Below are 22,088 nucleotides of genomic sequence, written 5' to 3' on the forward strand. Positions count from 1 at the left end.
CCAGCCCGTCGCCGGGATGCCTCCCTTTGGGCTCCCTCAGCCTCTTCCCCCCACTTCCAGGCTGGGGCTGGTCAGATTCCCCCCCCTGGGCAGCCCTGCGCTCATCCCCAGCCAGCCCTCTATCCTCCGGGTGGACCGCGGCTTACCAAGCCATGCGACGCCTTTCCCCGCATGCGTCCTCAGGCAGAGGAGCCGGGCAGCCATGGCTCTCGCTTCCCTCTGGCCTCCACCTGCCCAAGCTTGGCTGGCTGGCAATGGGCTGGAGAGTACGGGATGGCGGCAGGTGCCCCGAGATGAGTGGTAGGTGGGGTGAGCGCTCCCGATGTCCGCGGGGAAGATGCTTCGTGCCCAGTCCAGCCCCGGCATGGCACGGAAAGCAAGGCAGCAGCTCCACATGCGTTGGATCCAATCCTCACAGAGTGCCCTTCTCCCGGCACTCCAACCCGGTTTCTTACCTCTTCCCGGCTTGTTCCGCAGCCTCATGGCAGAGGCATTGGGCAGGAGGCGGCAAACGGCTTGCTGAGGATTGAGCCGCGTTTGCCGCCGCCGCCCTCGGACCCAGCGATCAGCAGGGCCCCATCACAGGAGGACTCGGCGCCGGGGTCCAGCCCTATGAAGCCCACCACCTTCTTGCCTGAGCTGCCCGGATACATGTCCCCATTGCGCGACTTCTGCAGCGGTGGCGCAGAGGCCCATCGCAGGTGCGAGCTGAACAGCCACGCAGGGCAGAGGCACTGCCCATGGCTGGAATGGAGCTGGGCAGAACTGTGGCAGCGGCTCTTCAATGGCCCTGGGCAGCGCCTCTGCCCTGCGCGGCTATCCCATCACGCCTGCAATCGGCCTCTGCACCAGCCCCCGCAATCTACCCGGCATCCCCTCCAGCCCCGGGCAGTGCCTCTGCCCTGTGCGGCTGTCCCTCTTTTGCCTGCAATTGGCCTCCCGCCAGCAGCACCTGCAATCTGCCTGACCTCCCCTCCGTCTGCTTTGCGCAGCTCCTGCCCCCTCCGCCCCCGCTGTTAACCCTCCCGCTACTATGCAGGGTAAGGTTGCCGCCCCCGTCCAGATGCCCTCCCCTCCTCTCAAGCGTTTTAGCTGCATTACGTTTCTCCGTTTCTCAGCCTTCGCCACTTGTTTGTGGGACTATCGGTAAAAAAAAAAAGTTCCATGAGACTTTCTAATTTCTCGTGAGATCTCGCAAGAAGTTAAAAAGTCTCATGGAACTTTTTTTTTGTCCCACAAACACGTGCTGAAGGCTGAGAAGCGAATGGAGAAACTGAATGCAGCTGAAAGGCAGATTAAGTAAAAAAACGCTTGGGGGAGGTGAGGGCATCTGGGCGGGGGCAGGGGTGGCAATCTTACCCTGCACGGCTTCGGCAGGTGTCTGGCGGGGAGGGAAGCAACAGGTCCCGCCCCACCCCTCACATGGAGTGCCCTACTCCTGCCGCTCCCCCCACCCTCACACAGGACCTTTTTTCCAGCTCTGATGTGTCACTTCCTCCGACGCTGTGTGGGACCAAAAATAAAGTTCAATCAAGCAATTCCAACTTTGCGAGATGTTTTTCTTTCCCGCGAGAAGTTGAAATTGATTGAACCTTTTTTTTTTTTGCACACGGGGCGACGGCGCGCGTGCCCATAGAGAGGGCTTTGCGTGCCACAGGTTCACCACCATGGGGATAGGGCTTATTTTCTGGGAAACAGTAATTTTGATCTTGGTGATGGTAGTTCAGCTTGCTTCTTAACTCATGACTGACTTTTTTTTTAAATTTTATTTATTCAAAAGCTCTTTAAGAAATTTGTGTAGAGTATTTAAAAACTTTAAAACAAATTCCTTAAACTGGGATTGCTACTTGGTTCAATTAATAATTGAGTGCTCCTTTTTGTTTAAATCTTTGTTTTCTGAATTTAGTAGGTAGCAAATGATATCAGTGTTTTGTTTGGATACATTTTGTTTAAGATGTAAGCTAAATTTGACCATATACAAGATACATACTAATGAATTAGTTTTCTGTATATCAGGAACACATTATTTGCATATTACATATACATAATTTCATATGTCAGGTTTGAAAAGCTCTTCTGGAAATATACTGACACTATTCCAGAATAGCTTTTGATAACCTTGTATTGCATATTCTTATAATCTTTGAAAGTTTAAAAAGAGAACATTCATACAATACCTGTTTCTAAATATTCTATCATTCAGTTTCCTTGAATGATCGTGGGCTCTACTATTAAAAAGATGAGAAAAATCTATTCATTTTCACAATAATTTGCCTTCAGGATATGTTTCATGTTACTTTAGAGAGGGAAATGTAAAAGGGAAATGTAAAATAACTTATTTTGGAATGTTTCAATAATCACTGCTTGAATTAGCTGCATGTCAAAAGTATTTTTCATATAGTCAAACAATTCCTGACTTCAGTCGATTTTGAAATTATGTACCTTGTAGCTTTTTTATAGAATGGCTGGAAGTTTGAAAGGACTGGAAGCTTTTTTATAGAATGGCTGGAAGTTTGGAAAGCTTGAAAGGACTGCATAAATACAGAAAGACTTAAAATAACAATCCAATAGTATTTTTTTTACTCAAAATCTGATAAAATACTTTAGAATGGCTTCTAATTAATAGTAATGTTGATGCTCTTTAATCTCACCTTATATCTATCCCTCACCAGATGTTAGGATGAGATTTTTTAACTTTCCTTAGACAACTTTTCATTGCATTTTTTTCATGTCAGCCAACATTCCATACATGTTTCCAACCTTGCCTTTTTAATTCTGGGGAATTATATGATTCTGACTTTATATATTGGACAAAAACTACCAACTGCCTTTTCCAATTGCAGAAAATGATCTAAATATTTATCTTTGTTTATTTGAATTTTTAAATCATAGTTTCACTGAATTCATTTTTTAAGTTAAATTTCAAAGAGCGTGTTAATTTTTTGATCAATGTCCTTTCATTTTCCAAATCTCTCACCTCCCCTTTCTATTTGTCAGTTGTGCTTTGTTTAATTGAACTGCTGGTTTGCTTTAACACTCATAAAAGGTGAAGCATGAGTTGTAGCATATATAGTAAGATTATCCTAAAATGTGGAAAAAAATTTCGTTTTACTTCTTATGAGCAAAGAAAAGCCTTGCCAGGAAGGGGGGGGGGGGTTATAGTAGCTACAGTTATAATAGCAAAAGTGACATAATTCTAACACTTGAGGCTTGGTGACTTAAAAGCTTTCCTCCGTGCTGTTTTAGGTACCAATGCCAGCAAGAAAATGCAAAGTATAAATACTCTTCCTGGTTATTTGCTTATATGTAGAGGGAACCAAGTAATATTTTGCTATGAGCAGCACTTGAGACCTCTTTTGGTTTTACCCTTTTTCCTCCCTTTCAAATTAATTATGAAGATTTATTAACTATTCAACCCCATGAAGCCTTGTTAAATAGAATGAGCAAACTATAGTAGAGAATTGACGTGAACTGAATTTTGCTAAAATATGGCATATGTTAAACAGTGAAATATTAGGAGTCATCGCTTGTTGACTAAGATTACACAGTTAAGTATACGTATATACACAAAGTGCCAATCAACAAGAGAACCAATTAGGTGCTTGGAATTCAAATATAGCTCCAAACAACTGACCACACAAGACATTTATGAGCTAAAGAGAATAGGACAAAATCCTGCTGCTGATGTTACCTAAATTGGTAATGAAACATTCAGAAATATTAAAATAAGCTTGGAGAACCACAACCAAAATCTAAAACCCAAGCTACAAATATTTTCTATGATTTCAATGTATATACACAATCTATATTGGAGAGAAAGTTATACCAAAAAGATTTAAGGGTAAATAACTTCAACTGGGCTCATATATTTATTACTGATGGTATACAATAATTAGAGAATGGTAAATAATAGTAATAATAGTAATAATAGTAATAATAGTAATTAATAATAATAATAAAGTTGGAAGGGACCTTAGAGGTCATCTAGTCCAACCCCCCGCTCAGGCAGGAAACCCTATACCATTTCAGACAAATAGCTGTCCAGTCTCTTCTTAAAAACCTCCAATGTTGGAGCATTCACCGCTTCTGGAGGCAGGTCGTTCCACTGGTTAATTGTTCTAACTGTCAGGAAGTTTCTCCTTAGTTCTAGGTTGCTTCTCTCCTTGATTCATTTCCATCCGTTGCTGCTTGTCCTGCCCTCAGGTGCTTTGGAGAATAGCTTGACTCCCTCTTCTTTGTGGCAGCCCCTGAGATATTGGATCACTGCTATCATGTCCCCCCTCGTCCTCTTCGTTAAACTAAATTAATTAAATGTTCTTCATGCTCCAATTCCTACCGCTCACCATGCCCAATACCAGCAGACCTGAGCGTTTCTCAGTAGGGCCTGGTTGGTCCTTGAAGCACTAGTGAATTTCATAAGAGTAGAGCCATGCTCGTCTATGGTGGCAAGAAATCGGAAGGAGCGTGGGTAGCATCTTTTCCAGCTAAAATATTATTAAAAGGCACACACTTTATTCAGCTGCAGGCTCCCTTTATCAGATGCAGAAAATGGGTGGGCTGATAAAGGATTTAAGTTGGGATGACATGGGCAAAGGGAGAAGATTGGTTGGCCTGTATCCCTATAACAGTGGTGGCGAACCTATGGCACGGGTGCCAGAGGCGGCACTCAGAGCCCTCGCCCCAGTCCTAGGCCTTCAGCTGGGTTTTATAAAACCTTTTCGTTTTAGGCCTCCACCACCGTGTACAAAAAAAAAGGTTCAATGAATCAGTCAATTTCAACTTCTTGCAAAGTTGGAATTGATTGATTGAACTTTTTAGTCCCCCCCAGTCTGCTGTTACCACTGCAGCCACACCCACCCGATGGGCCACACCCACCGAGCACCCGACAATGCATAAGTGGATTTTGGGTTCGCCACGACTGCCCTATAACTTAAGCTGCATCCTTAACGCAATGAGAACATTTCCATATTAAGGCAGTTTAGTATTGTACAAAATCAGCAAGAGCAAAAGTTTAAATACCAAACTTTCATACGAGATATCCCCATTTTAACCACAAAATGCACACATCTCTTTTTTACAATAGAGAGTCGGGCAGATCAGAACACCCAGGCATCCCGCTAAGTAGGCGGGTCACCTTTGGGACAACCTGTACCCGCTCAAAAATTCCTCTCACATTGGTAGTGAGGACCCGGGCGTCACCCCGAATCGTTATTTTCCTTACTCATAAGTTTAAGGCATACTGATTTCAGCTAGAGCAGGAAAGGTGATTGACAACAGAGTCGTTTCACAGGAGGGTGAACTGTATAAGGCGAAAGAAAAAAAAGAATATAACAGTTTAAATCTTTACTGTTTACCCGCTCACTCGCTAATATAAGCCAAATGTTTTAGAATCTGGAAGAAATATGTATCTAATATCTCATTTTATATATGCAAATTAAAATGGTTGTCGCTTTGGGTTATGGGAAGCTAGCCCCCGCGAAATCTCCAATTCCTTATTACGCGTGATTTGTCTAAAGCCGCGAGAAGCCGAAACAAACGGGTGTAAGTGTGAGACCGGAAGTAGTTGTATCTCATGTCCGGGAGTCGGTCGCTGCGACTTTTCTCCCGGCCTAGAGAAAATATGGCGGACTTATCTTTGGATGAACTGATCAAGAAGCGCGGCGTTAGTGTCAATACAAAAGGGAGGTGAGTTGAAAGAACCATCAGCCTGCAGAGAAACTACGCGGATGGAACTCAGCGTTGACGACGGTCAGCTTCCCACTCCCCAGCGCAGCACGCAGAAAAGATCCGTACTGTGTCCGGGAGGGAAGGCCCGCCCAGAGCGACATCCTGTCTTCTGATTGGTTTATCGTTTTGTCAGTCGTTACCAGCTAGAGAGTTCGGTTCTGTTGACCCACCGTGAGTAGTGCGGGGGTGTCGGGTGGCAGGAAGGCAGCGCCAGCGGGTCTCCGGGCGAGAGGGGCACGGGACGCAGGTAGCAAAAGCAGCATGCTGTAGGTGAGGGCTGAGTAGGTTGCTTTTCAAGGGTCTCCCCCAGCCCCAGGGTATCCAGCAGTTGCCCCGTTTCAAGAAGTGGTTTCCATTAGCTCCATCTTTTAAGCACTGTAGCTTCTCTGGGTTTCCGTCTGTTTTTTTTTCCTTTTTGGACTGGGGCTCTTGGTTCTATGTAATGCAAAAAAGTGTGTAGAAGTATCTAAAAATATTTTACTGACATATTATCCAAAAAGTGCATCTCTGGAAAAGCTACACTGCACATAGGCTATGTCATTTACACCATAAACCGGTTTCAGAGACTTCTTGGAATTGTGGGCAAAACCAAAATGCTACGTTTTCATTAAGAACTATAAATCTGTTATCTATTAAGCCTTCTATGGTGAATTGTAAGTATTTGATTGATTTTTTTTTTTAAAAAAAGCTTTAGTTAGTATGTGGCATTTCTCTTTCAGACTGAACATGAGGCCGGTCTTTGGAGGCATTAGATCTCGAATTGGAAGCCAGCAAACCTTTTTAAGCAGATCATCAACCAGTGTCGGGTTTCAGCAGACATTTGATGCACGTCAAAAGATTGGTATTACTGATGCTAGGCACAAAATTGGTGTGAAAGATGCCAGGGAGAAACTGCTTCAGAAAGACGCAAGGTTCAAAATCAAAGGGAAAGTTCAAGATGCCCGAGAGATGCTAAACTCCCGGAAACAACAGAGTGTAGAAAAGGTGACCAAAGTTATTGATGCTAGAGAGAAAATTAGTTTGAAAAGAAGTGCTCCAGTTGCAGTCCCTATGAACACCGTTGTGGAAACAGTATCTCCTGCTGTAAAGATCACAAAAACAATACAAGTAAGATTGCTAATTCACTTTGTTTTTCTGATTTCAGGAGAAATGACTTTGTTTTTCAAAGAAAAATATTGATGAAAGTAACAATGCGATTTATGTCAAACTCTTGACAGTTCATTTCAAATGAATCTCCCAGAATTCTTTATAACAAGATTTTATTATTTCATTCATTTAAATTTATTGGCCACCCAACTCCAGTGGACTTGGCTGGTGTACAAAACAAAACAGTGAGAAACAACATTAATAGGCAGCTCAGACTGAAACACTTCTAACAACCCACAAAACAAAATAGGGATGTTAAACAATGACAAACATCAACCCCAGAATCCAAGCCAGGTTTTCAATCCTTTGTTAAACCCTAGGAGGGAGGGTTCCTTATCTCTGGATGGATTTTGTTCCAGAATGTGTAGGCCACAACAGAGAAGGCATGCTTCCTAGATCCCACAACATGGCATAATTAAATGGGGGGAATGCACCCACTCTACTGGAACACACTTGGCAGGCACAAATTATTGGAGATAAGTGGCCATCCAGGTATCCAGGACTTGTGCCATACAGGGATTTTTTGGTAATAACCAGAACCTTGAATTGCATTCTCAAGATAACTGACAGCCAATGCAGCTTGTTTGCAATGGTGACACTTGGGCATATCAAAATGCACCCATTACTACTTCTGCAGCTGCATTGACAGCTTCACCTGTGCCACTTGGGTTTTAAATGAAGAACTGTACCCTGAACTGACAGCCGATGACCTCTCTCAGTGGTTTCATGTACTGTTGAACAGGAGAAAGGGCATGAACCCTAAGGCATTCTCCCCTCCTCCATCAATACTGACTAGAACCAGCCTGAAAAAGGAGTGAACAACTGGAGCCCAGTGCCTCTCACTTCTGATCCTCACAATCCAGAAGGATACTATGGTCAACAAATTCAAAAGCCGCTGGGAGATTAAGGAGAATTAGGATGGATGCACCACTCCCATCAGCAAGTGTGTCCAACATTGTCTCTATACTATACACTGGCCTGAAGCCAGACTGAAACAGGTCCAGATTTATCAGAAAATAATAGGATAAGGTCACAGAAGCCTCAGCAATGAATAGAACAGAAACTTGGAAGTCTTCTAGTCCAGCCGCCCCCCCCCCCCCCCCCCCCCCCCCCCGGCTCAAGCAGGAGAACCTATACCATCTCAGACAAGTGACTGTTCAGTCTCTTCTTAAAAACCTCTAGGGATGGAGCGCTCACAATTTCTGAAGGCAAGCTGTTCCACTGGTTAATTGTCCTCACTGTTAGGAAGTTGCTCCTTAATTCTAGGTTGCTTCTCTCTTTGATCAGTTTCCAACCACTGTTTCTCGTCCTGCCCTCTGGTGCTTTGGTGAATAATGTGACTCCCTCTTCTTTGTGGCAGCCCCTCAAATACTGGAATACTGCTATCATGTCAACCCTGTTTCTTCTTTTCTCTAGACTAGCCAAACCCAAGTCCTGCAGCCATTCTTCCTATGTTTTAGTCTCCAGGCCTTTGATCATCTTAGTTGCTCTTCTCTAAACTTTTTCCAAACTCTCAACATCTTTTTTGTAGTATGGTGATCAAAATTGGCTGCAGTATTCCAGATGTGGTCTTAATAGGGTTTTATAAAGCGGTACTAATACTTCGTGTGATCTTGATTCTGTCCCTCTGTTTATACAACCCAGGATTGTATATTAGCTTTTTTGGCTGCTGCTGCACACTGCTGGTTCATGGTTAAGTGATCGTCCACTAGGACTCCAAGGTCCCTCTCACAGTTGCTGTTTTTCAGCCAGATCTCGCCTAATCTGTACTTATACCTTCAATTTTTCCTGCCTAAATGTAAAACTTTGCTTTTCTCCACATAAAAATCATTTTGTTGGATAGGGCCCCATTGTTCAAGTTTGTCAAGATCTTTTTGGATCCTGAGCTTGTCTTCGGGGATGTTGGCTATTCCTGGTTTTTGATTAGAACCCGATTTATCTCTCAACTACTTAAGACCAGGACATCAATATTTTGTAAATTGTATCTGTGTGAACTGTTAAGGTTGTTTTCTTAACAGATGAGTGAGGCTGACACTCTCCAATTCTGAACATATAGTGGCAACATTTTTGTAATGATAGGAGAAATCAATGCATGTAAGACATCTAGCCATCTTTTCTCTAGATCAAATATGAGGAACTTCCTGTTTCATTCACCATAGTAAAATAATATTTTTCTTAATGCAGTGTTCCAGGTGTATGGGAAATACTACTGCAGTTAGGTTTATAACATATTTATTTTACTTACCTCTAAGAACTTAATATGAATTATATAGAACTGCATTATTTATATGACAAATTTGTAATCTTTCCTGTATTTTCCTCTTGTATAAATTTCAGCAAGAGGGGAAACTTGATGCTGTATAGCTGTTTGGGGCTTCAGTTCTTATCAAGATAGTATGAGCAGTATCTAGAGAACATCAAGTTCATACCCTTATGATTATATGAAAATTTATATAAAGCATTGATTTATGTTATATCTTGAGTAAACAAAGCAGTGCTTCATTTAAAAAAAAGTAAGATTCCTTGAGTTGAACTAGGCTCCTGGTGATTGTTACTATGCAGTTTTTTGACAGTACACGGAAGTACTGTCTTTTTAAAAGTCTAGCTGATAGGTTTGCAATTCCCAGATTTTCCCCTTTGACAACTTTGATCAGAACCAACTCTGTTTATTTCCTACAATCAACCAAGATAGGCTAGATGTTATCACTCACTAAGGCAGCTTTTTTTGTGAGTTTGATATAAGATGCCATTTGATGATTCTGTTTACTTCATTAAGCACACCATAAAAGAGAAAAGGGAAGAAAGATCTCTTGAAGAGAAAAGGTACTCTCTAAATATTAGAATTGCACTACTCATGAAGATGGCAGAGTGATACAAATGTATCAGCCCTGCCATCTTGTCTCACAAAGCTATATTATTCAGTAATTTTCAGTTTTCCCATAGGAACAGTGGTATATTGTGCACACAGAACTGATAGCATATGCATATACATACATATTGAAATTCTTGGAAAGATATCTTAACATCCCAAAGGTAATATTCTGTCTTATTTGCCATCAGGAGAAGAAGGAATTAGCTTAGCCCTTTTGACTTTCTTCTCCAGTTTCATGCTAGAAGCTTCCCAATCTTCCTTGTCTCTGTGCCAGGTACTCAAGCTTAGGGCACTCTACAACATGTTAAAATGTCATCCAGTTCTTCCTTCTTTGTTCAGTTGTAATCTATAAATTGTCAACTTAAAAATGTGGAGTCAAACAAATTCCAAGAATTCCCTTTGCTTTTTAAGTTCCATTCTAGGGCAGAAGCATCAGCCTGCTCCAGAGGCTGATTGATCATGGTAAATATCTTGAGTTCTGACTGTAGAATTTGTTTTTAAAACCAGTCAATTACTTTTAATAAGCTTGCCTTACAGTAAAAAGTACAGTGATTTTTCCAGAGTTTTGTTCTTTCACAAATAAAATCAGGCTCATTCCAAATATCTAAATAAAAGTCAGAAAGCTTGGGGTAATGATTCTATAAAGCATTGTGCCTTCTCTGAGAACCTTTACAAATAGTTTGGAAGCAGAACACAATTATGGGACAAAGCCGTTCCTGCAATTATGCTTTCGTGTTTAATAGTACAATATTATTTGCTTAATTTCTATGTCACATTAAAAAGCTTTTTATTACAGTTAGTGGAAGAGATTGTAGAATAATGCAGTTGAAGGCTTCAAAAATTGGGTAAATAAGTAATCGGTTTCTTTGTTATTATGGTAGAAGCACTAAAGAATAACAATTCATATTTTTGTAATCTTCCTTGAATTAATTAATGCTGATTTTATCTTTTTCATCTTCTACCCCAATAAACAGCAGAAGGCTACAATTCCATCGCATGCTCATTCTGCAGGTATGAAGGTCAACATTGTGAATAATCACACCCCCAAACAGGTGTGTGTCTTTATGTAACTCTCAGTTCAACCTACTTGTATATATTTTGCTACTATGCGTACAATGTTGACAAATCATTGGAAGCATCTTCTTTGGGATTATTCATTATAAATCTGTGCTCCTCAGCTGTGTGGTATCTTTAGTTTTGCAATGTTAGGGAAGCTATTAGGATATATCAGGAAATGGCTTGGCAAAGCCAAATCTGATGTTCCAATCCATTCATCAAGATTGCTGGCAAAGGTTCCCCCTCTTCATGAGATTGATGGGATATGGGTGAAATGACAAGCTTTCTGTATGGTAACTTCCATACTATGAAATTTTTCTTGCCCAGACTTTCCTGGGATAAGGGTTGGCAATACGTACCATCAAACTCTTAAATATTGTCATTCTTCATTCTGCCTGCCCATCTATTGTGATACTTATCAGTAGTACCTAATCGGCCGAGATAAAATGGAAATATTGACATAGCTACTTTGGTTGTCTTTGGTTTAACTGCTATCATTTCACAAAATAATGCTTAGTTAAGTATTGAAAAGACTTGACCCCAAGTAAATAAATACCTTTGCATTTAATGTACTTGTTTTTGAGAATGTAAGCCTATATTTTTGAGAATTTAAAATACTATGTAGAGCAGAATGTTGCATAGAATCCATAGTTAGTGAAAAACTGTAAGAAGTAGTTCAACCTTCAACATTATTTTCATTGAATGGAAAACTCAAATTGGCTGCAAAGAGCAATATCTGAATTATGAAATGTTTCTTGTAATCAGTAGAAAAGTAAAGGTTGGATTTCCCCCCTCCCCACCTGTATTGTGGTTCCAGTCCTGTTCATAAACACTCCTGTTCCATTACCTATCATTTCAAAAACCACACATCATAAATGTAAAAGTCCAATTAATATAATAATCAGTTTGTCACTTAAAATGAATTATAGCATAAATGAGCATCTTCTGTTTCACTGTATTGTCAAGTTTTCCTGGGTTTCTGAACAGTTTTTGATATTACCTGATTGAACAGTTTTGAAGCATTTCAATAAGCAAGCAATACATGCATGGAAAAGTTTATATTTCTGTATTAAAATAGCCCTCAAATGCTGCACAGATTTCTTCAGAATTGTGATATCTTCGTGTCTGTTTCACCTCTAAGAAGTATTGTGCTAAGAAAAAATGGTTAATTTGTGTCATAGCATGGTTAATTTGTGTCATACCAGTGGTGGCGAACCTATGGCACGGGTGCCAGAGGCAGCACTCAGAGCCCTCTCTGTGGGCACACGTGCCCTTGCCCCAACCTTGCCTCCCCCCGTGACCCCCTCCTCTCCAGCAGTCCCTCTGAAGGAGACTCGCCCTCGAGCGTGGCCCAAATGGAGCAGCGCAGCCTAGGAGATGGCAGCCAGGCAGCGTAGACAAGACTCTGCCCTCACACCCCATCATGCAGTTGATGCTGCAGGGCACGGGCAGAGGGTGTGGCCGCCATAGTGCTGCTGGGCTGCCTGGGCAATCTGCGGCGGGCCCTGGAGGCGGTGAGTGGTCCTGTGGGCAGGCGGGGCGGGGAATGGGGGCAGAGCGGAAAGGGGTGTGGAGCGGGGCGGGGCCAGTTTTTGGGCACTCGATCTCTAAAAGGTTTGCCATCACTGGCATATACAGTATGTTTAAAAAGATCACTACATACATATTCTTGATAGCTAGAAGCAGAATTGAAATCTATAACAGCTTACTTGTTGAGGTTAGCTGTTACTTCAACACCAACCCCGTCTCTTTAAAATATCGATTTTGCAGCTACAGTGAGAAATATACAATTAATTATTTTCATTAAAAATATATCAACATATCTTCTGTTTTAGTGCCTATACGATACAGAGGATGATGATGAAACTGTACCTCCCTTTCCCAACAAACAGATGAAAATCACAGCAACAAATAGCTTCCTGAACAATGCAGTAAGGATCTGGTTTTGTAATCTTTCTTTTCTGCCTTTAGTGGACATATACAGATAAACATGCTTTCTCTCTATTCATATTGGATGGACATCCTGGTTCCAGCTTTCAGATTTGTACAATTTTTTGCAGCTATTCTAGGACAAGGTGACAATTACCTATATCTGTGGCAGATGTAGAGCCTCATAGAATTAATGTGCCATTAATTTGTCTTTCCATCTTTTGAACTAGCTAGTAATTGAAATCTGTCCAGATTCCATTGTACTGCAAACTATCATTCTGGTGAAAGATAATTAAAGAGCCAAGAGGTAATTTAGTCTTGTTTTACTATCAAATCACCACAGTTCTGGGATATAATTTCTGATGTTGTCTTGTGATGAAGAGTGCATATTATAAATATTTGATCATGTTGAGGCTCATGCATTGTACAAAACCACTAACTAAACGATATAAGTTAATATCATGCAAGAGCCCAGTCAATATATTTTGATAAAACAATGGAAGGTATATTGCAGATCAATTACAGAACAATCTCTAAAAAATGTTGCTTCATTTTTATCTCTTATCAGTTAAAAGTGCAGAAAGGAACTCATCATTCTTTGCTGAACTAGAGTACAAATGCTTTTATTATTTACCTTAAAAGCCATATTTTATGAAATACATATGGCCAAAGGTCCTTCAAAATAAGTTAAAAGCATGAAAGGAAGTCTCAGTGTCCATATTCAATCTAATTAGTCAATTGTCACTTAATTCTGTTCAGGGTAAAAGAAGCTATAATTTAAAAAAGCATACTTAACAGCAGTATTGGTTGCCTTAAAGGAATTATTGTTGGTTGTGGATTTCAATCAAAATTAGTGATCTGTGCTTAAGTCATTTTGTTTGCTTACTATTCTATTTATCTACCTACCTACTTGTATGCCACCTCAATCGCTGATGTAACTCTAGATGGCTTACATAAAGATTAAAATAATAGAATTAAAACAAATAAAAGAACAATCAAATGGCAAGAATAACTACAGGACATCAGGGAAAAAAATCAAATTCAAAGATCAAAATATGATACCAGGGAGTAGATTATCTCATCCTTCCAGTATCCTCATTCATGTTTGTTTTTATTATTTTAGCTCTAAAGCTGTGTAACAAAATTGCATGCAGTAATCCAGAAAGATTCCTGCTCTAGTTTTAGAATATATAATTGAATTTTGTGATAAAGAGAATCGGTAGGAGGGAAAATGATGTTTATTAGAACATATAATTAAAATATATTTTCTGGATGAATAATATCATATTAGAATTCAGTGTTCTATTAATAGATGGTAGGGGGGGAAAATTCTTCAAAAGTATTCAGAGTTTTATGAATGAGAATAAGCAGATTTAAATGGGTAAATCCGGTCCCACACTGTATGCTAAATTTTTAGAAAGGAATAAAACATAAGAGATTTCTTCTGCTTGATTAAAACCACACTAACATCTGGTTTGAACATTTATTCAGTGGCGGTGTATTTAGCTAACTTTTATTAAATCATAAGTAGCTGGTTTCACAAACATATTATCTGAAATTCAAACAAACCATATTGTGCCTTAATATGATGTGTAAATCTTTGGCTTGCTGGTATAATAAGACTGTGCAGCACCTTGAAAATAAATCCAAAGAATTGCTTGGTCCCTGTGTAAGCATAGCATCTCTCTGTTATTTATTAAACTAGCCCAACCTTTTTCAGGCTTCTGTGAAAATAGTGGTGGTAATTTGACAAAACCAATCATTAAAGTTAAAGTAAGTCTTAAGACTATTTTGTAGACCAATTTTCAAGAAAGATGGAGCTTATTGATTTTTGTTGCAATATTGTTATTTTCTTGTTTCAAATATATCTGAAAAATGAGAAATATTTGAAAATTTTCACTTTTAATTACTATACTTTGCTCAGACATTTTGTACTTTTTTGTTATCCTCTGCCTATCCTATTATTATATCACAGGAATTATTTGAAATGCCTCCTATAATATACTTAGTATTGCCATTATATAAATATTTTGTTTTCATTAATAGTATCTGGAACTATGTGATTTTAAAAAATATATTCTAAATTTGATAGAGGCAGTGTATTTCATTAAGCTTACTCTGGTGTGTGACATTTTTAGAAAAACTAAAGTATAATAGTGTGATAAAATTAAATCTTTACTTTAAAAAAACATGAAATGTTTCAGTTTTCAGTACAGTCTAAAACTCCAGCCAGCAGGTCCTTGTTAGATGCAAACTAAAGGAAATATTTTAGTGGGTTAGTTTAACTCAACAGCTATAATTCTTGTCTAGCCCACATGAGTTTGTTCCTGCAGCTAAATTATCTGACATGGGAGATCTTGCTATGTAGTACTATTTGGCTTTTGGTCTTTGGGGAAAAAAAATAAAAAATTGCTTCTGGCATTTCCAATATTTTATGTTTTGTTTGTGCAGGCTGGACACAGCGGCAACAAGTTTTCTCTCTCAAAGACAGTCCCTCTTACAAAAGTTGTCCAGAATGATGCATATACAGCCCCCCCGGTCCCTCCTTCCCCCATCCGAACAAAGGCCCTCACAAACATGTCTAGAACCTTATTGACCAAGGAAGAACCCCCTAAAGAGCCTACAGTGGTCGAGGTGAGCTGGAGAGGGGGGAGGGGATGTCTTTGTGTGCTGTCCATAGAATTGTAAAATTCTTTTAAAATTAATTTTACTCTAAAATGAGATGAACAGATATTCTGTGCTTTTCCCAAGTACAGAGATGCAAACATGAGGCTACAGTCACCAAAGCACCTCCAGGGTACTGTTTCCAGATAATTCTGGAGAACTATATTAATTTTGCTGAATTGTGTTTAAATTAAATTAAATTGCGTTTAGTTTTTGTCTTGCTCCATTTTTTGACATGGCAGTTTCCTTCATGCCACGTGGAGTGTGTGTGGTTCACAATTATGAATGTGCTCTCCCTCACCCCAACCAAAGTGCAGAATTGTATATAACATGAGCTATTTGTGGAATCCAGTATAAATTTTTGCTGTCTGAATATGCATTATATGGTGGTTGGATATTAGTTAGGGGGAATACAGGTAGTCCTCAACTTTTGACCACAGTTGATCCTGAAATTTCTGTCGTTAAGCAAAATGGTTATTAACTGAATTTTGCCCCATTTTACGACCTTTTTGCCAAAGTTGTTAAGTGAATCACTGACTCATCGCAGTTCTTAAGTTAGTAACATGGTTATTAAATGAACTTGGCTTCCCCATTGACTTTGCTTGTCAGAAAGTTACAAAAGGTCGTCACATGACCCCGGGGCATTGCACCTGTCATAAATATGTGCCAGTTGCCAAGCAACTGAATTTTGATCATATGACTATGGGGATGCTACAACGGACATGTGAAAAAAGTCATAAATCACTTATTTCAATGCCGTTGTAACTTCGATCACTAAACAAATGGTTGTAAGTCAAGGACTACCTGCATTCTGAAAATAGTAGAAATTTAACTAGATTTTAAATTTTCACTTTGCTTATGTGCATTATTACATCATTGATGTTTCTTCTATTTATTGCTGATGTTTGCCTTATTTTTATTATAGCCAGCCTTTAGTCCTTTAGAGGGTACTAAAATGACTGTGAATAATTTACACCCCCGTGTTACAGAAGAGGATATTGTTGTGAGTATTGTATGTTTTTGAAGTCTGAGAGTACACATAATTTTCAACTTATAATCACAATTGCATTCAGAATTTCCGTTATAGATTGGTGCAGTCATAATACAAATCACCGTATGATTGGACCCGATTTTATGACCATTTTTACCATGGTTGTTAAGCAAATCACATGGTCGTTAAGTGAATCCAGCTTCCCCAGTTGATGCTTATTGTCAGAAACTGGCAGGGAAGGTCACAAATCGCAATCATATGACAGCAAGATGCTGCAACTGGGCATAAGTGCAAGATGGTTGCCAAGCACCCAAATTGTGATCATATACTGTGAGGCTAGTGCAACTGTATAAGTGCAAGGATAGGGCATAAATCACTTTTTCCAAGGTCATCGTAAATTTGAAATGTTGTTAAATGAACAGTCATAAGTCAAGGAGTGCCTGTAGCCTGTTTTCTGAATGTTTCCATTAAATAATGCAATAAGGGACATGTTTTTGAGAAACTGGAACATTTTATCAAAAGCTAACAAGTAACCTGCTTAAGCTGATCTCCTTCATCCCTTAGATATCTTCAAATGTACAATAATTTAAACACCAGAACGAATTTAATAGTTCCAAGAAAAGCCTTATGTATGTGACACTGAAGTACAAAAGCCTAGAATTCTTCAGTTTGTTGTAAGCTTGACACTGTATATAAGTATACAGTAGTTTCAAAATCTAAGGAATCTAGAACCTTTATAACGTGCAGGCAATGCTGTAGTACCTCACTCATAAACCTTTTTTGCTATAATGCAGAAACTCTTCAATACTAGATGTTTTGTTACCACAAATTTAATTTACTGATAAGGCTTCATAAACACAAAAACTGGAAGAGATATCTAAATTATGCTAGACAAATATTTGCTCCCTCCATATTTAGAAAAAACATGTCTTTGATTATTGTGTACTCTCAGCAATTACAGTAGAGCAGGGAACTTTATGTCCTGACTACATGACTGGCTTGCTAAGAGGGACACAGAAAGTGGAATAAAGGCATCAAAGCAGTGTTGTATTATTTATTATTTTATTTGTTGCATTTCTGAACCATTTTTTCCCAATGTGATGGTGCAGATACAGTCTTTTCCATCTCAGTACCAAATATTTCTGTTTACTGTCTTAAAATGAAATACATGCATTAGGTAGTATCTAAATCTAGTATCTTGCTGATATTGCTTTAACAATCCTGTCTTGTTTAAAGCTATGGCAATACTATATTCTTTATTCCAAAACAATTTTTTCCTCAGGAATTATTCTGTGTGTGTGGTGCCCTAAAGCGAGCTCGTCTGGTGAACCCTGGGATGGCTGAAGTTGTCTTTGTGAAAAAGGAAGATGCCATCACTGCATATAAGAAATATAACAACAGATGCTTGGACGGTGAGTATGAACTTCATATGAAAGGTTGAGCTTTTGTTTCTTTTTTCTTGCTTTGCAAAATACTTTAAACATTTTCAGGAAAACAGAGTCAAACAATAAAAAAGATTTCTATTTTGCCAGGATTTTACAGATTTTTGTAGTTGGCATTTTTCAAATTAACAGTGATTTTTCTTTTTATTATCAAGAGGAGAAAAATCATGGAAGCAATGCTTCTGTCAGTAAATATATAGTGAGGAAAAAGTGAAAGAAAGAATAATCACTAATATCCGAAAATAAGACCTGGTCTTATATTTTTTTTTCCTCCAAAAGGGGAAATTAGGTCTTATTTTCGAGGGATGTCTTATTTTTTTCACTGTTTTGCCATGCGCAGCGGCACTGATAGCCTGATCCAGCAGAAGTCCACGTGGCTGCCACCGGCCCACTTCTGCGGCCACTCGCCGTCACTCGTGCGCATCACCCTAGCCTCCATTTCACCAGCAGAGGCCTTCAGGAAAGGCCTCTGCAGCCGAGAATGAAGCCCTGGGTTGACGTGCGCGTCACTTGCCGGCTTCCATTTCCCTGCAGAGGCCTCTGCCAGTGAAACAGAGGTCGGCAGTTGACACAGCGGTGAGCAGCTGTAGAAGTGGGCTGGTGGCAGCCACACGGGCTACTGCTGGACAGGGCTGTTGGTGCCATCGCAAGGCAATGCAGGTATTGGGGCATGGGAGGTCTGGCTGTGAGGGCCCTGAGGTAAGCGGGTGTGGGGCACATCGCCCCGTCCCCCACCTATCTTGCCTCACCTTGTGGTGGCACCACAAACAACCAGACGGACTGTGCGGGCGCCAGTTGCTCAGGCTCTTAACTAGGGCTTATTTTGGGGATAGGGCTTACATTAGGCACATGCGTAAAAATCAAGGTAGGGTTTACTTTCAAGATAGGGCTTATTTTCGGGGAAATGCGGTAGCAGTACTTTAAAGCATTGCATCTTTTGATGTTGTTATTTTTTTCTCACTAGGACAACCAATGAAATGTAATCTTTTCATTAATGGAAATGTCATCACATCAGACCAGCCTATTTTGCTGTAAGTGTATTACATTCATAAAGTTAAAGATCTTTAAAGACAGAATATAAATGTAAGATGTAAATAATTTTTGCTTTTCTTAGGTTATCAGCCTGAAAATATGAAAAGCTATTTGAGTTCAGCATTGATAGCAACCATTTCATTCCTGATTATCACTCGGTGTTGGAGATTCCGGCACTCCTAATTTTGTTCTTCCTTTTTCTTTCCATTATTCTTGTATATAAAAAAAATACTATTGCTTGAGTCTATATTCTGTAAGGAGGCTAAATATAATGTTATTTCTTGTAATTTTGCCTAGTCGATTGAGTGACACTCCTTCAGTGAAGAAAGAAATTGAACCACGTCGGACAAACACAGGAACGTCTTCAAATCCCCCAGCCGAAGTGGATCCTGACACCATCTTGAAGGCACTCTTCAAATCCTCGGGGACTTCTGCTACTGTGCAGCCTACAGAGTTCAAAATCAAACTTTGAAAAGTAGCAGTCAAAAGTGGACTAGTAAACTGAGTGTGGAAAATTGGGAGACATGGGAACACAATTGTTGTGTTGGACTGCACTCAAACCTTTGTTTTTCTACAGTTGCTACCTTTCCTGTACAGTAGTGTTCCCCTAAATGTGTTTGTTTTGTTTTCATAGTTGGAATTTTTGTCCCAATATTTCTAATGGAATAATTTCCCCTTTCTCTACTGAAATCTGTATCACCATATAACTCTTCCTTTTTTTCACCTGCCTCCCCACTGCAGTATCCAGCCAGTTAAAAGTACACCTAGTTAAAGGTGTGATAAGCATTTATTGTGGCTTTCATTCTTTTAGTAAAAATGGTGACCCTTTTGCTTTATACAATTAATAAACATTTCATTTCAATGTATCTGTGTCTGTGGAAGAGACTTGCTATAATACTGTACTCCCAGGCATTGATAATAGCTGTATGCTACTCTAAAATTGGTAAAAAGGAAGTAAGTAGCAAATGAAATGTTCATGCAGCAACTAATGGAAGAGATTATGAAGGAGTGAGAATATGTATAAGTATATAACATATTCTACACTACTTTCATTGCCATGTATTCATGTTGTTAATATGTTGATGGAGGAATATTGTTGTGATCTTCAGGATGTTACACAGAAGTGCTTTTTCTATTGGATTTGTTTGAATGCCAGTAAAGTACTTAGCTTCATTATCTAGTATTTATATTTTTTCCAATTTTTGATAAGATCTATACTGCAAAGGAAAATATCTTCCAGTTAAACAGTACAACATAGATAATGATACTACAAGCTGTTTTTATGCAATGGTTTAGAATCACAAATAGTTCTGGTAGCCCTGATGTCAATAGAATTCAAGTCAGACCTTTATTTTGTTACGTTTTCCTGAGATGTTGGCTCTAAAACAGTTGTCCATAAGCTAATTCAATGCAATTTGTCTCTCAGGCCACAAAACAGCTGGTCACTTAGCAGTTGATTGTTAAATATGAAAACTAGGACTAGAGGGTGACATACTGGTAATAACAGTGTTCCAATATCTCTGGTTGCCAAAAAGAAGAGAAGGTCAAGCTGTTCTCCAAAGCACCTGAAGGTAGGACAAGAAGCAATGGATGGAAACTGATCCAGGAGAGAATTGACCTAGAATTAAGGAGAAATTTCCTGACAGTTAGAACAATCAGTGAAATGGCTTGCCTCCGGAAGTTGTGGGTGCTTCAACATTAGAGGTTTTAAAGAAGAGATTGGACAACCATTTGTCTGAAATGGGACAGGTAGTCCTTGACCTACGACCACAATTGAACCCCAAATTTCTGTTGCTAAGTGAGACATTTGTTAAGTGAGTTTTGCCCCATTTTACGACCTTCCATGCCACAGTTAAGTGAATCACTGCAGCTCTTAAGTTACTAACATGGTTATTAAGTGAATCTGGCTTCTCCATTGACTTTGCTTATCAGAAGGCTGCAAAATGGGATCACACTCCAATCGGGACACTCCTAACATAAATATGAATCAGTTGCCAAGCATCTGAATTTTGATCACGTGACCATGGGGATGCCGGAACGGTTGTAAATGTGAAAAACTATCATAAGTCAGTTTTTTCAATGCCATACATTCACTAAATGAACTGTTGTCAGTTGAGGATTACTCTGCTTGAGTAGGGTTGGAATAGAAGACCTCCAGGGTCACTTCCAACTCTGTTATTCTGTTATTTGAAATATCAATAGAAAACATTGCCCATTCTGTTCTTAAGGAGTTAACACTTTTGTATATATTGTATCTCTTAAGTCCTTTTCTCTGGATAAGATTCTGCTGCTGCCTTGTAGCACTGTTTCTATGAAAAAGTGGTGAGGGCACCTTAAATGAATTATTTGACATAAAATAGAGAAGGGTGGGCAGTGAAAGAAGTTATTTAAAACTAACAAAGATGTATTTTATGTCCATGTGCAATTTTACCTGATGTACAAATTTTTGTTAATTAAAAAGATCTTTAAAAAAACCCACCATGATAACACAGTGAAATAGCACTGGATAACTCCTTAGACATTGAATTTTTGTTCTCTCAACTGCAAGATTTAAACATTTCCATGTTGCTAAAATCCTTTAATAATAGCTTATTCCACTGTAAGCCTGATGCTCAGTAATTGTTCTTCATTCTGTAGTGTCTGGGTCTAATTTCACAAGGATGTGGCAGTCAAATTATATCACTTCAGGATATGAATCATTGTTCCCTATGGAATTTGCTAATCTGGATTACTAATTTTACTCTTACTGGGGAAATGTACTTTTGAACAAATAGGTATTTTTTTGTGCAGAAATGCAATTCCTTGTGTGTGTCCTTCATTAACAGCAGTGGGGTTGGTTACAGAGAAGGTTAACCAGAGGACATGATGTAATATGTTTCTGAATAAATACTGTACTTGTTATACAGAGAATATTCTACTTTTTTTAAAGATGCAAAACATGATATTTGTAGTATTTGATTTTGGGTGTGCCTCTAAACAACAGCTGATAGCATAAGTCTACTTAAGGATGTGGGTATGTTCAGTACTCTCCTATGGATGAGGAACTCTTTTAGATGATTTTTACTTTAAATTTGCAAATCAACTTCACCCTTAGATATTGCTTTTCATATTCAGGAAGATTTTGATGGGAGTTGTTTGAGAAATCAGAATAATGGTGATTAAAATAACTACATGAGATATACCCTGAATATATGATGCTTAACTTTTTCCACTACAGAACGAATTTACA

At 39.3% G+C, this 22,088-nt stretch overlaps 1 protein-coding gene and 1 non-coding gene across 2 annotated transcripts; one reads left to right on the top strand and one right to left on the bottom strand.

The window, feature by feature from the left end:
* Positions 1-5,088: 5,088 nt before the first annotated feature.
* LOC114922404 lies at positions 5,089-5,238 on the bottom strand. Its single transcript, XR_003810399.1, has one exon. It is a non-coding gene; the product is annotated as a U12 minor spliceosomal RNA (small nuclear RNA).
* A 327-nt stretch (positions 5,239-5,565) lies between these two features.
* Positions 5,566-20,035, top strand: POLDIP3 (DNA polymerase delta interacting protein 3). The gene is made up of 9 exons (XM_015813522.1): positions 5,566-5,685; positions 6,447-6,834; positions 10,720-10,797; positions 12,637-12,732; positions 15,182-15,364; positions 16,320-16,397; positions 17,668-17,797; positions 18,792-18,858; positions 19,157-20,035. The coding sequence occupies exons 1-9, from the start codon at positions 5,573-5,575 to the stop codon at positions 19,329-19,331; spliced, it is 1,308 nt and encodes a 435-aa protein (XP_015669008.1). The 5' UTR covers positions 5,566-5,572; the 3' UTR covers positions 19,332-20,035.
* The last annotated feature ends 2,053 nt before the right edge of the window (positions 20,036-22,088 follow it).

The sequence above is a fragment of the Protobothrops mucrosquamatus genome, unplaced genomic scaffold (assembly GCF_001527695.2).
Source record: "Protobothrops mucrosquamatus isolate PMUCROS unplaced genomic scaffold, P.Mucros_1.0 scaffold162, whole genome shotgun sequence".
NCBI lineage: Eukaryota > Metazoa > Chordata > Lepidosauria > Squamata > Viperidae > Protobothrops > Protobothrops mucrosquamatus.